Below are 13,593 nucleotides of genomic sequence, written 5' to 3'. Positions count from 1 at the left end.
AGAGGCTGGCCTTCCTCCTAGCACCTCCCACACTGATCACAATGCATTTCTTCTTCTGAGTCAATAAGATCTCAACTCAGAACTTTCCTAGGAGCCTCCACCTGGCACATCATCTTAACTAACCTGGCTGGGCTGCTTTTATGCCTTAGCAACATCTACCAGAAAAAGAGCAGGAGTTTGTGGGCCACTTAAGGCTTCAGGCAGAGCTGGCCTTGCCAGGCTTCTGTCTGGCAGGGGTGTGGTAACGTGCGATGGGCAAAGAGAAGCCTGCCTTAAGAGGCTATTGAGCCCAGTTTTCAGATCATCTTTTCTCTCTCAACCCTGGAAACACACAGTCAGGGATGGCACATGCAGCCTGGGAGAGTGAGTGCCAGGATCGGCCTGGGAGGAAAGCAGTCAATGCTGATATAATTGGAAATTTCCACCCCTTGATGGCAGTGAGCAACGAGGAGTCATGCCCTAGTCACTTGCCGAACTCCACCAGGCAGAGCTCGTTTTCCCAGCATCTGAGCTTTCTGGGCTTTTACTCATTCAACACCAATTATGGACCCGATGCTGTGCTGGCTGTTCACAGTGGTGAGCAGAGAGATGTGGTCCTGCCATTGAGGAGCTTCCATTCCAGTGAAGGACTCTGTCAAACAGGCAATTCCAATATAACCAAGTGATGACGGAGTGGCAAGAAATGATGGCTGAGTCAAGAGCTAGGAGAGAGTTGCGGGAGGAGGGCTGAAAACAGAGGGACAGCGTGTGCCAAGCCCAGCAGCTGAGGAACATGCATGTTTGGGGGAACTGAAGTTAGGTTACTCTGGCAAGAGCTTGGGGCAGAGTGTCAGCTGAGGCTGAGAGGTGAGCTGGTGCTATAACTCATGCACAGTCTTGTAGACCCACCTCAAGAGTCTGGACTCTATTCTGAGGACAAGGTGAGCCATGGAAGGCTTTCAAGTTGGAGGTAGCATGATCAGGTTTGTGAGTTAGAAAGCTCCCTGTGAGTAGAGAGTGGGAACAGACGGGAGGGAGGCATGACTGGAGATGGGAGACTGGTTAGGAGGCCAAGACAGCAATCCAGGCAAGTAGCTTGGGCAGTGGTGGAGGCATAAAGGAAGTGGATGGATTCAAGAACCATGTGGGAGGTGAAAGATCAGGGTTGACTGGATTAGAATCTGGAGGTCAGAATTAAAGTTTCACTCATTCATTCAGGTATTTTCTGCAAACCTACTATGTGTTGGTATGTGTTGTACACTGGGAGTTCAATGGTGGGCATGATTAACAGGGTTTCTACCCGCGAGGAACTTATATCTAATGGGAGAGACAATTAAATAATTTCACAAGTGTCCCAAGTTCAGTGAAGGAAAGATAGAGGAGGCCTGGGTGTCCATTTGAAGGCTAGAGGTAGAAGAGGGTTTGGGGGTGTTGGTAAGACAGTGGTTGAAGTGATGGGGCCTGAGGTCTAATCTGGTAGGAAAAGAAGGGAAGGTAGAAGGACAGACAGGAAGAATGTGGAAGCGTCAAGGGACCCATGGCCTCCGTTTCCATTTCTATAATAACCTCAGTCTCCCATTCCCCACGCGGGGCCCCTGTGCTCATCTCGCCCCAGGCTGTCTTATCACAAGGTGTCCTGCGCCCCTTCTCCCCGAGCACACACTCTCCCTCTCTCTGAGCCAGGCACAGGAAGATGTCAGGCAGCAGCTTCGGGAGTTTGAAGAGACCAAGAAACAGATTGAAGAAGATGAAGACCGAGAAATCCAAGATATCAAAACCAAGTATGAGAAAAAGCTTCGGGATGAAAAGGAGTCAAACCTTCGGCTCAAAGGAGAAACAGGCATCATGAGGAAGAAGGTATTAGGCTGTTCCCTCAGAGGCCTGGCGGGGGCAAGGGCAGTACTGCAGGGAAAGCGAGGGGCAGCGGCGGGTGGAGCCTGCCTGAAGGGCCTCCCCTCCAGCAAGTGGGTTAGAAAAGGAGCGTGGCCTGGCGTCAGGGTTCTCTCGGCTCTCCTTACCGCGTCCTCCTAAGGGGAAACCATCGGGGCTTCCCCTTCTCTTCCCAGGGATAGTGAGGTTCACGGTGGCACTGATGGGCGCGCTCTGGGCGTTCATCTATTGGCCAGTAGGATTTAGTCATCAGAGCTAACCGCCCCCCCCCCCATAGGAATGGAAATGAGGTCTTCTGGAGGTGAGAGGGCTGGCATTCACATGGAGGTGTCCTCAGGCTCTTGGTGCAGGGAGTCCTGGGTGGCTCCAGTTTAGACTCCATGGGTGGGAGAAGGCTTGGGGGTGTAGGATGCTTAGTTTACAGGGCTTGGCCAATGTGTTTATAGCCACTGATGGTTGTGGTGAGGAGGGACTCAGTTTATAGATCCTCATAGAATTGCCACAGTTTTCCCAAAATGTGTAGTAATAGAGAAGACAAGTAAGCAAGCCTGCGTTCCTTCCTATTAGAAATCACGCTACTACTACTCAGTCCGGGGGACAATCATGTCTTCCCTCTTGGACATGGCTAAGAAGACTCACCAGTTAAGGCTCCATCTTTGTGACCCCGATGAGGCAGGGATTCCAACCTTTCAAGGCCGGTGTGGTCATGGAAAACTCTGGGCCCACTCGGGGAGCTGGTCTCCAGAGCCTCCCCATGAAGACAGTCCATCCTCGCATAAAGGGATGGAACTGGATCTTATCAGACAGAACACTACATCCTCCATTTGGCCTCGGACATTCCTGACTGTCCCAAATTCTGATGGGGAGCTCTTTACATTCACAGACACTTGGGAGGAATGGAGACAGTTCAAAGCCCTTGTTGTCTTTGTTGTTGCCATTTGTATCTTTAGTTCAGCAGCCTGCAGAAGGAGATTGAGGAGCGAGCCAATGACATCGAGAGCCTGAAGGGAGAGCAAATGAAGCTGCAAGGAGTCATTAAGTCCCTGGAGAAGGACATCCTGGGCCTTAAGCGGGAGATCCAGGAAAGAGATGAGACGATTCAAGATAAGGTGAAGGCTCATCTCCTGTCCGCCCTCAACTGCAGCCTAGATGAACCCTGTCAATGAGGACAAAGTCCAGGAGAACATATTTATTTAACTTGATGAGGGATAAGCAGTCAGTAAAGTACCTACTGTGTGCTTAGCACTGGGCTGATTGCTGTAAACACATCACATTGAATTCTCCCAGCAACCCCAGGGGCCAGGAGCAACCCAGTTGTAAAGCTCAGGAAACTGAGTTCCAAGTGGTTAAGTATCTTGCCCAAGACCATACATTCTGTAGGTGACAGACTTGGGATAAGAACCTGAGTCAGCTGACTGCAAGGCCCCTGCTCTCCACTGCGCCAGGTATCCTAGGGGGGGCCATCCCCATGGACTGGGGGCAGCTCATTGCCCCATTGCCCACTTGGAGCCCCTGGTCAGAGAGGAACTCCCTGGTGTTGGCCCCATAATTCCTGGGCACCCCAGAAGACTTGTATCACATTTTAGGATACCCTTTCTCACAAAACACTTAGAAGACAGACCCATTATATTTTGTAAAACATACCACGTCAATATCCTCCTGATTTTATATCATCATCCTCCTGAGCAAGTCCAGGCTCTACCATTACTGTCAAATGTTTGAGAACACATGGGCGTTAGCCTAGTTAGCTAGGTTCCAACACAGGCTCTTCTGTTATCAGCCAAGGGATCCTAGGCAAGTTCTCTAAGCCTTTGTTTTCTCACCTGTGAAATGGGGCCCCTCAGGGCATCTGATGGGATGAAATGACAGTTCCTGCATGTAATTTCTACATGTGAGTGTTTATGTATTTATCTGGGCATTTTCTAGAGGAGGGTTTAAAGCTCTCTCCAGATTCTCAAAGAGGGTGAGGGGTTGACAAGAAAGAGGTTAATACCTTCTGACCTAGAAAATTACATCAGCCTCCTGACCAGTCTAAAGGCCTTTCTTCCCACCTCCCTGCCACCACACTCTGTAATTATGTCACTCTCCCTCTTAAGATTCTTCCCTAGCTCCCCATGGCCTATGGCAGGGGCCAGCAAACTTTTTCCTGTAAAGGGCCAGGTAGTAAATAGTGTACTCTTTGCAGACAGTATAGTCTCTGTCACAGCTACTCAATTCTGCCATCCAAATCAGCCAGAAACAACCCATAAATGCATGGGCTTGGCCATGTTCCAATAAAACTGTGCAAACAGGCAACAGGTCAGAATTGATCTGAGGCCCGTAGTTTGCCAACTCCTGGCCTCCTGGATAAATTCTGAACCTTTTATCTAACACGCAAGACCCTTGCCTCCGTCCCCTGCTTCCCTCCAGCCTCATTCTTCACGTTCCCCATGAACCACCGCCTTATTTTCAGCACCCTCAATACACACGCACCTTCCACGCCTTCTTCGGCAACGCCTGTCACCGCGCAGGGTACATTGGTGGACACACCTGCTTCCCCAGCTAGTGTTTTCTCCTTAAGGGCAGGGTCTGTGTCATATTTTTATTTAGTATCTCAGACCTTAATAAAATGTCTTCGTTTGGTAAATGTTTGATGGATAAATAGACATACACTTTGGTGACTGTTGCCTTGCAACAAATTACCCCAAAACTTGGTGGTAAAAGCCAACAACTCTTTTATTATGCTCACAGGTTCGGTGGGTCTGGAACTAGACACGATGGCTTGTCTGTCCTCAGTGTCTGGGGCCTCGCAGGGCTTCAGTCAGGGGGACGCAAGCAACTGGGGGTGGGAAGATCAGCATATAAGGTGGCTTCTTCATCCTCATGCCCAGCCCTTAGCAGGGACAGCTGGGAGGCTGGGATCAGCCAAGACCACCCACCAAAGCACCTAATGTGTTCCCCAGCCTGGAGGTCTCAGTGCAGTGGGGCTGCTTACCTAGCACATGGCCTCCCCCAGAGAACCGGTGGCAGCTGCTTGGCCTTTTCTGACCTAGCCTGGGAAGCCACACAGCATCATGTGATCTACATGCTGTGGGTTACAAGCGAGCAAGTCCAGCCAGATGCAAGGGGAGGAATCAGATCCTACCTCCTAATGGAGGAGCATAAGGTCATATTGTACAAGAACATGTGGGACGAGAAGTGCTGTCGAGGCCAGCTTTGGGAAACCGTCGGCCACAGCCTGTACTTGAGTGAGTGAGTGAGTGAGTGAATGCACGCAGTCCTGGCACAGAAGCCAAGGAGTCAGAGCCACAGCCTTTGTATCCCCAGCGAGGAGAGCTGTCCGTGGCCTCCTCAATCAGGGGGGCACAGGATGGATGTTCTTTGCCTAACAGGATCCCATATCCCGGGCCTCTTGACACCTCGCTTTTCTCTCATCTCACCTGTAGGAGAAGCGAATTTATGACCTGAAAAAGAAAAATCAAGAACTAGAGAAATTCAAGTTTGTGCTCGACTACAAAATAAAGGAGCTAAAGAAGCAAATAGAACCTCGAGAGAATGAGATCAAGGTGATGAAGGAACAGATTCAGGAGGTGAGAAGGCATCTGCCACACCCTGCCCTCCCCAAACCATAGCCACCTGTCCGACTATTCCTGGCTGGCCTGGAGGGACAGAAAGAAAACTCTCCTCACAGTCCCCCCTTGCTCCCACGTGTGTGCAGAGGATGCCACAGAGAAGGCCCAACCAGGTGTTCAATTGTGCAAGAGCGAAGTGCATTGGGATTTGGCTTTCGCCAGTCCTGGGGGTGGACTTTGGCCCTACCAGCACCTCAAGGTGCGTGCTCTGGGCCCTCTAAGGGAAACCGCGGCTTTGGGGCCTTAAGCCACCAGGGGGCGATGTGTACTCAGCCACCAGCCTTGAGCACTGGAAAGTACACCCCTCCAACATTTTTTTCTCAGACTGGAAATGTTGGTTCAGGCCCTATGTAAAGCCATGTTTGGACTTCATCTGATAGGAATGGGAAGTCATCAAAGGCTCTTGTGCAGGGGAGTGGCATAATTAAGTTTGTTTGGAAAGCAAACAGGATGAACGTAGCTAGGAGATTAGAAACAAGAGCAACTGGAAGAGGGCTTCTGAGAGTCCAGTGAGGTACAAGTGTCCCACGATCCTCCCAGGGGCTTAAGGTAGAAGTGTAGAAGTCTTCTTGGCCCTTCCCTTAACCCCTATATCCAACCATCACCAATGCCTATCTGATCAATCTCCAAAAGCTCTCTCAAATCCAATCCTTCTTCCTTTCTGCTGCCATCACACTGGTCCAAGCCTCCGTCATCTCTGGTCTGGACTTGACTCCAGCCTCCAGTCTACTCCCACATAGAGGCCACAGCGAACCACAATGGTGTCCCATCCCATCTAGAATAAACTCCGAGCTCCCTACTGAGGCCCAGGAGGCCTCTACCTGCCTCTCCAGCCTCATCTCCAGGCTCCCTCCCTTTCTCCAGCCCAGAGGCTTTCTGACAGTTCTTAGGGTAAGCCAAGCTTTTCCCATCTCGGGACCTTTGCAATGCTGTTTCAGAGGTTCCAGGTCTTCACATGACTGGCTTCTTTTCGTCTTTCAAGGTCTCAGCTTATAGGCCACCTCTTCAAGGAGCCCTTTCCTGACCACCCTATGCAAAATGACCTCCTCCTCCCCCTCCATTTTCTCTAATTGTGCTGAGCAAGAATAACAAGTAAAAGGGTGTCAGAGAGCATTGGTGACCCAACTAGAATTGGATGCACAAGAGTTATGGTGGAGAAGGCAAAGCCCTTTCTCTAGGAAAGAAGCCAGGCATGGGATCAGTCCAGGGCTAGGGCAGTCCAGAGAACATATGTCCTTTTGGCAATGACTTTCTCCCTGGCCTCTGGGATAAGGAAGGATGTCCCCAGCTGACCAGAGAGCTGCCTCCTCTGGGCCTCCTGCCATTCTTGAGTGACTTCAGGGCCCAAAAATGGTAGCCAGAGAATATGAAAGAGAGAGCAGAGGTCCCCCTGCCTGGAATCAATGTGCTGCAGGCCCCTGGAGATCACTGCCCGTTTCTCCCTCCTCATTGCCATATTTGTCAACTGGATTTAAGACTTAGTTGGTTACTTCCCACCCCAACATACCTGAGAGCTTACTCACTTCCCTTCAGTAACTGCGCCAACCATGGCATTGATTCTTGGCAGGGGATGTGCCCGAACCTGGGGAGTGATCAAACAGAGGCCCTCCTACCCCACCCTGGTACCAGTTGCTGCCAAGGCTGATAGCTGGCCTGACTCCTTCCTCGAGGTCCTTTGACCTCGAGGATTACCTCGGGGCGAGGGGGGGGGGGGAGGGGCAGTGTCAGAGACACATTTGGGCTTCTCTGTCTATACAAAGTGCTCTCAATAATGAGGATAAAGTTCTTCTAAAACCTGACCTTTTGTGTTCACAACGTGAGTGTGGCTCATGAGGACCTCCTGATGCCCAGAAGGTGGCCAGGAGCCTTGAAATCTGAGCAGAGGGCCGGAAATAGACTCGAGGGGCTACTCCATCCATCCATGAACAAAACCAGTGAATGTCCCAGCCCCCTAAACAGTGAACCTCTCTATTAACAGGAACACTAGGGTCCACCAGATTTCGTGTGAAAATGAACTTCACTTCTCCCTTTTGGGAGGAATTAAATCAGATGAGAGCTCAGCTACTGCTGGTTTCACTCTAATCAGAAGCTCCAGGTGTGAGTCACATCTTTGGTCACTACAACTGCAGCAACTAATAAATCTTGCAGAAGTTCCTGTGGGTTCTGCTTTTTCTTTTGAAGATGGGACACTCTCTTCAGTTGTACTTTTTTTTTTTAATATATTTTATTGATTTTTTACAGAGAGGAAGAGAGAGGGATAGACAGTTAGAAACATTGATGAGAGAGAAACATCGATCAGCTGCCTCCTGCACACCCCCCACTGGGGATGTGCCCGCAACCAAGGCACATGCCCTTGACCGGAACCGAACCCGGGACCTTTGAGTCCACAGGCCGACGCTCTATCCACTGAGCCAAACCGGTTTCGGCTCTTCAGTTGTACTTTTTAAGACCTTTTCAACAGAGCGGTGAGGCGGAGGTTCCTCCTCAGCTTCCTCTTTCCTGTCTTATGCCTTTGGCTGGGGATGCCTACATGCTGGTCCCTCCAAACTTTCTGCTTTAGAATCGATTCTGATGAGTTGTGGCCCCAGAGGGTCAAGATTCACTCACACAACGTCACGAGGTAGGCAAGGAAGGTGCTTCCCTGTAGGACCCTGCTCCGGGTGGAGTTGAGGTTCCAGAACTTGAGAGTTATCAGTTTATAAGGAATGTAAGCGAAGAAGGTAACCAGGCAACTAAGAGGGGAAAATTCATGGCCCAGCTATAGAACACGTGACCTGGGTTAACATGTCAGCCAAGGGGGTGGGGGCTTTAGAGGAGACAAGGAGTAAGAAGAAAGGTTTTTTGTTTGTTTGTTTTAAATATTTTTATTGATTTTAGAGAGGAAGGGAGAAGGAGATAGAAACATCAATGAGAGAGAGTCATTGATTGGCTGCCTCCTGCACACCCTACTGGGGATTGAGCCCACAACCTGGGCATGTGCCCTTGACAAGAATCGAACCCGGGACCCTTTAGTCCGCAGGCCGAGGCTCAATCCACTGAGCCAAACCTGGTAGGGCAAGAAGAAAAGTTTTACTCCAGAGGACAGGTGGGAGCTAGAAAAGACATGTCCTGGTTATCAGGGGAGACATTCCCACAGAAAGACTTCGGTTCAAACCTAATTTTCATTCTCTCACTTTCTTATTCTTGACTCTGTTCCTTGTTCTCTACAGATGGAATCTGAACTGGAGCGTTTCTTTAAGCAGAACACGCAGCTGGAGCTGAACATCACAGAACTGTGGCAGAAATTACGAGCCACTGATCAGGAGATGCGCAGAGAGAGACAGAAGGTGTGAGGATTTTCAGCGTCTGGCGGTTCTTGGATTCAGGATCTGGCACCTGCCTGCCGTGGGCAGCTGGCTTCTAAGAGGCAGAGCCAGACCACTGCTAAGACACATTCCCATTTTAACTTGCATCCTCCTTGCTCACAGCCCTGCCAGATTGCAGGCCCATGCAAATTCACATGACTGAACCCTCCTGAGACTATACAATGACTTTGGGTAAAGTGACCCGAGGGTGGGAGACCAGTTTCGTGTGAATGCCCTCAGCGTTGGCTTGTTTGTCCTGGGAAGGAGCATGCTCAGAGTCATTTGTAGTCAGTGCTTAAAGGCCTTGACTATCAAATCGATGCTGCGGCTGGAGGACCTCAGAGATCACCTATTCTAGTCCCTATTTGTAAGAAATAAGGAAAGCAGTGCCAGAAGGATTAGGACAGTGGTAGGCAAACTGAGGCTCGCGAGCCACATGTGGCTCTTTGGCCCCTTGAGTGTGGCTCTTTTACAAAATACCACGGCCTGGGCGAGTCTATTTTGAAGAAGTGGTGTCAGAAGAAGTTTAAGTTTAAAAAATTTGGCTCTCAAAAGAAATTTTAGTCGTTGTACTGTTGATACTTGGCTCTGTTGACTAATGAGTTTGCCGACCACTGGATTAGGAAGTTAAGAAACTTCACCTGGCACCCATAGTTCATACAGAGCCGAGAGCCAATACTGGGAGCCAGGTCTTCTGGCCCTGGGCCAGGACTTGGCTGCACTTTCACCCACTGGCACAGGGCACCCTGCAGTGCTGCTTGGATCAGACTGGATTTTTCCATTCCCCACAATAAGTATTGGCTCTGTACTAGGTAATGCTAGAAGCTGCTACAGAGCTACAAACATGAACAGACACAGATCCTGCCCTTCCCAAACTGAAAAGGTTGACAGGTGATTTGTGGCATGTGCATAAAAGTTAAAATGCACAGTGGAAAATTGTGGAATGTGAATAAAGGGCTATGGAAGCCAGGAGAAAGGAGGGACTCACTATGTCAGAGATAGGGGAAGATGGGTATCAGAGAAAGCATGATGGAAGCGGGGGGCGGGGGAGGGGGCGCGTCTAGCCCAATTTTGTCAGATTTTCCCCTACCCACTCACAGCAGCCCTCAGGAAGGATAAACCCTGGGCGAGCTTTTGTAATAAGGGGGTCCGGAAGCCCTGGCCCAGGGACCTGCAGGAGAGAATCGATATTCCAGTTCGGCTCAGAAAGGAATAAGGGTGACTACTGGGCTTCCTCTCATCTTTTAAAGCCCATGGGAACCCAGAGCCAATAAAAGAATCAGTCTGTGTCGGCCTCTTAAAGCTGACGCTGTTCAGGCCAGGTGCACGGAGGTTTAGTGCCTCCACCTCTGGGCTGTGTGCCCACCTCTGTGCCCGGTGTGGTCCCAGATGTGGTGCCTCCTGTCCCTTTCTGCAGCCATTAGCCTGCAGCCCCCGCCCCAGGAGAGTCCATCCCTTCAGCGCCAGAAGTAAGCGCCTCTGATTGCAGGAGCGGGACTTGGAGGCGCTGGTTAAACGGTTTAAGACGGACCTTCACAACTGCGTGGCATACATCCAGGAGGCCCGGGCCCTGAAGGAGAAGGTCCGAGGTCTCTTTGAGAAGTACGTGCAGCGGGCAGACATGGTGAGCTCTGCCTCCCTCCCCGCCCTCCCCTTCTCTCCCGGTCTCCCCTCGCTCAGAGGCCCCTGTGCCCCATCAGGTGGAGATCGCAGGGCTGAACACAGACCTGCAGCTGGAGTACAGTCGCCAGCGGGAGCACCTGGAGCGAAACCTGGCCACTCTCAAGAAGAAGGTGGTCAAGGAGAGCGAGCTGCACCGCAGCGATTACGTCCGCATCATGCAGGTACCTGCACGCTCCGGGTCAGCTCCCTCAGAGGCTGAGCGTCCCCGATGAGAGAGCCTGTCAAGGGCCCCTCGAGACCACCCAACACTCAGGGCTCCCCAAGGGTCCGGGGGACCCACTAGCTTTCCCTAAAACGTTATCTTTGACTCCTCTCCTCTGACCTCCCAGAGCTTGTCCTGGCTGTGACATGGCCCAGAGCCTGCCAAGGAGGTTTCCTAGGCGTCTCTATGCCCAGGCCTGCCCCCCAATGCCCAAGCATCCCCCCAACTTCATCCGTTTCTTTTTTCTGCTCCATCTTTATCTGAAGCACTCCTGTGTTCTGCCTCACTCCTCCTGTTGCCCCGTCCCCTCTGGACCTTCATCCCCGTGATTTTAGCTCTCCTGAGTCACACTCTCCTTTTCCTTTCCTCTGTTTCCAACTCTTATGTCACCTACTTTGTTCTGCTGCTTTTTATTCTGCTGCTGGTATCACATGGTCCCTGCTGGCCAAGTCCTCTCCTCTGAACACGCCTGTCTCCACCCACCTCGCCTGACTTTTCTGGTGCCTCAGGTCCCTACCCTTATCTCTTGGGTGCAGAGCTAACCACACCCACCCCAAGAGTTGGCCTCACTCTGATTTAATGAGCTCTCCACACCCACCTCCCGGATCCTCCATAGTCTGTGCAGAGAGCCTGACCCCATTACTGCCGCCTCCACGTAAGCGCGTTATCAGGATTGCCAGGCCTTCTCCTGCCAGATTTCTGTTTGGGTATCAGTATCGTCTGAGGCAATTAATATGAATTAATCAGAATCCCGTATATAAGGCACATACCTTTTAATGCTTATATGTCTTTAATGCCATAATTAAAATACTGGAATGGGGATGGGCTGCAGTTGGATGGAAACAAACCAGTGCCCAGCTTGGCCAGCCCACACACTACTGGGCAGAGGGCACTGCAGTTCAGGCCAGGCCCAGGCATGGTAGGTCTCGCGCCATCTTACCAACAGCCCCGGTTTGAAAGCAGCCCACACCATCAATAACCACTGCCCCACGGCAGGGCCCTGAAAGCAGTCAGAGGCCCAGAGACAGGAGTGGATCATTGGTGGGACCCTTAGGCACGAGCAGCTGACACACAGAGCCGTGGCTAAGGGTCTCAAGTGCCCCCACGCGTGAAGAGCCCACCAGGGAGTGCAACGTGCTGGGCAGTGGGGCAGTGGGGCAGTGGGACTGCAGGAGCAGGTGTCAGCAGGGGACATTGCTGAGCTCTCAGCGCACAGGCCTGGGTGGGTGGGGGAGGGGGCTAGGGGTGAGCTGCCTGTCTCCATGCCAAGCAGACGCCCGAAATAAGTGTCAGTCCGAGGAGAAGAAGGAACAGGAAAGAAAGTGAAGACTGCAGGCTAGCCAGGATCAAGCATCACCTGAGGCTGCTCGGGGTGGGCATAATGTCCTCTTTTGCTCCTCACTGCCCCAGAGGCTGTGTGCCCACTCCTGCTGGGCAGGGTGCAAGTCGGAGTAGAAGGAGCAGAGGAGATCAGGCAGGGCTCCTGCCCAACCCTGCCACTCCCCGGTGACGGGCAGACGGAAATCCCTGGAAGAGTGTTCTCTTGAGCAGCATTGTAAACCCTCGTGCCCCGGAGCCCACAGAAGTGCCCCAGGCAACTGCAGGGAGCAAGAGGGGAACCGGGAGGCAGGGTCCCCACCCTCAACCGGGGAGGCCTCCTTGCTTATTACAGCAGGCTCTGTAAACTTTTGTTTGGAAGATTTTTTTTTTTTAAAGGAAAACTTTCAAAACCATTGGTCTAGGTTTTAAAAATTGTTCCTTTCTTTAATCTTGAGTTGAAGGAGAGGGTCAGGCAAGGAGTCGGGCAGGCACTGGCGCTGGGCAGACCCCGCTTGTCCTGCCTCAGCCACTCTTGTGGGGACGCCATGAGTAAATTCCTTCACGTCTTCAGGAATGCCTTCCCGATCTATAAAATGGGGAAGAAAACACCAACTTCAGCAAGGTAATGCGAGGTTTGAACGAGAGATCTAATAGGATGCTTTCGGCACTGGCCAGGTCCAGAACAGGTGCTCAGAAATGCTCTTTCCTTCCTGTCCCCCGAGCAAGAGATCTATTTACAAACCAAGGAAATCCTGAGGGAGAGCCTGGAAGGCCACCACACGGACCAGGGGTACCTGTGGGCTGAGAGGACAGGAGAGGGGGCCACTCAACTGACCCCAGAGCCCCCAGCTGGTGGCCTGGATGCCTGGCGCCTTGGTAAGGAGCTGTGTCTGCAGGTTCCAAGGCCCTGACACTTCAGTCAAATAAAGGGCAAGAAGGCCAGGGCGGACATGGCATCTGAGAGAAACTCATTAGAAAACAGAAAATGAGGTCACTGTCTCATTTGCATGTTCAGACGGGAGCACGGGGCCTCCCTACTCATTCTCCAGCACACTTGCAGATATGAAAATAGGAGTTGCTATGGAATACAAATATCTAGGACACATACTTTGCTCTTTCAGTATACATGCTTTGAGGGCTTCTTACATGGCAAGTTCTGGCCGTCCATGGAGGATTCCAAGATGAGTGTGATAGTGTGCCTACCCTCAGGGAGCTCATCGTAGGGAACTCTATGCCAGGAAACGTGAGCAAGATACAGTAAGCACTGCTCCACACCGTGTATCCAGTGCTGTGAGCTCACCACGGAGGTGGGCTTCAGTTAGGGGACGTGGCATTTGAGCGGGCCATGAAGGATGAGTAGAGAGTGGACTGGGAGCAAATGGGGAAGGGCTTTTCAGGCAGAGGGCACTGCCCGAGGACAGGCAGAGAAGAGAGAGGCCCGTGGGGTGGTTGGAACTCAGGAGTCCACAGACCTTACTTTATTGCACAGTGTGGGGGCAGGGAGAAAGGACCCACTGGAACAGTATGTAGTTTAGGGTTCCTTTGAAAGGGCTTTCCATGCCAC

At 51.6% G+C, this 13,593-nt stretch overlaps 1 protein-coding gene and 1 long non-coding RNA gene across 3 annotated transcripts in view; one reads left to right on the top strand and one right to left on the bottom strand.

Annotated features, from left to right (window-relative positions):
- Positions 1-13,593, top strand: part of CFAP57 (cilia and flagella associated protein 57) — a 57,383-nt gene that overhangs the window by 31,034 nt on the left and 12,756 nt on the right. Inside the window, exons 15-20 of one of the 2 annotated variants that reach the window (XM_054720811.1) lie at positions 1,663-1,836; positions 2,820-2,978; positions 5,295-5,438; positions 8,723-8,806; positions 10,314-10,448; positions 10,525-10,668. In XM_054720811.1, the coding sequence (XP_054576786.1) occupies positions 1,663-1,836; positions 2,820-2,978; positions 5,295-5,438; positions 8,723-8,806; positions 10,314-10,448; positions 10,525-10,668 (840 nt within the window). Of the gene's footprint in view, positions 1-1,662; positions 1,837-2,819; positions 2,979-5,294; positions 5,439-8,689; positions 8,807-10,313; positions 10,449-10,524; positions 10,669-13,593 lie in introns of both variants that reach the window. The other variant, XM_008151264.3, reaches the window with a different exon arrangement.
- On the bottom strand, positions 4,867-8,127 carry LOC129150216 (uncharacterized). The gene is made up of 3 exons (XR_008556940.1): positions 8,088-8,127; positions 5,289-5,312; positions 4,867-4,902 (listed from the first exon to the last, which is right to left on the bottom strand). It is a non-coding gene; the product is annotated as an uncharacterized LOC129150216 (long non-coding RNA).

Source organism: Eptesicus fuscus, chromosome 9, assembly GCF_027574615.1.
Source record: "Eptesicus fuscus isolate TK198812 chromosome 9, DD_ASM_mEF_20220401, whole genome shotgun sequence".
NCBI classification, from domain to species: domain Eukaryota; kingdom Metazoa; phylum Chordata; class Mammalia; order Chiroptera; family Vespertilionidae; genus Eptesicus; species Eptesicus fuscus.
Note: the sequence above shows the minus strand (reverse complement) of the source record. Positions and strands in the feature narration are given on the sequence as shown.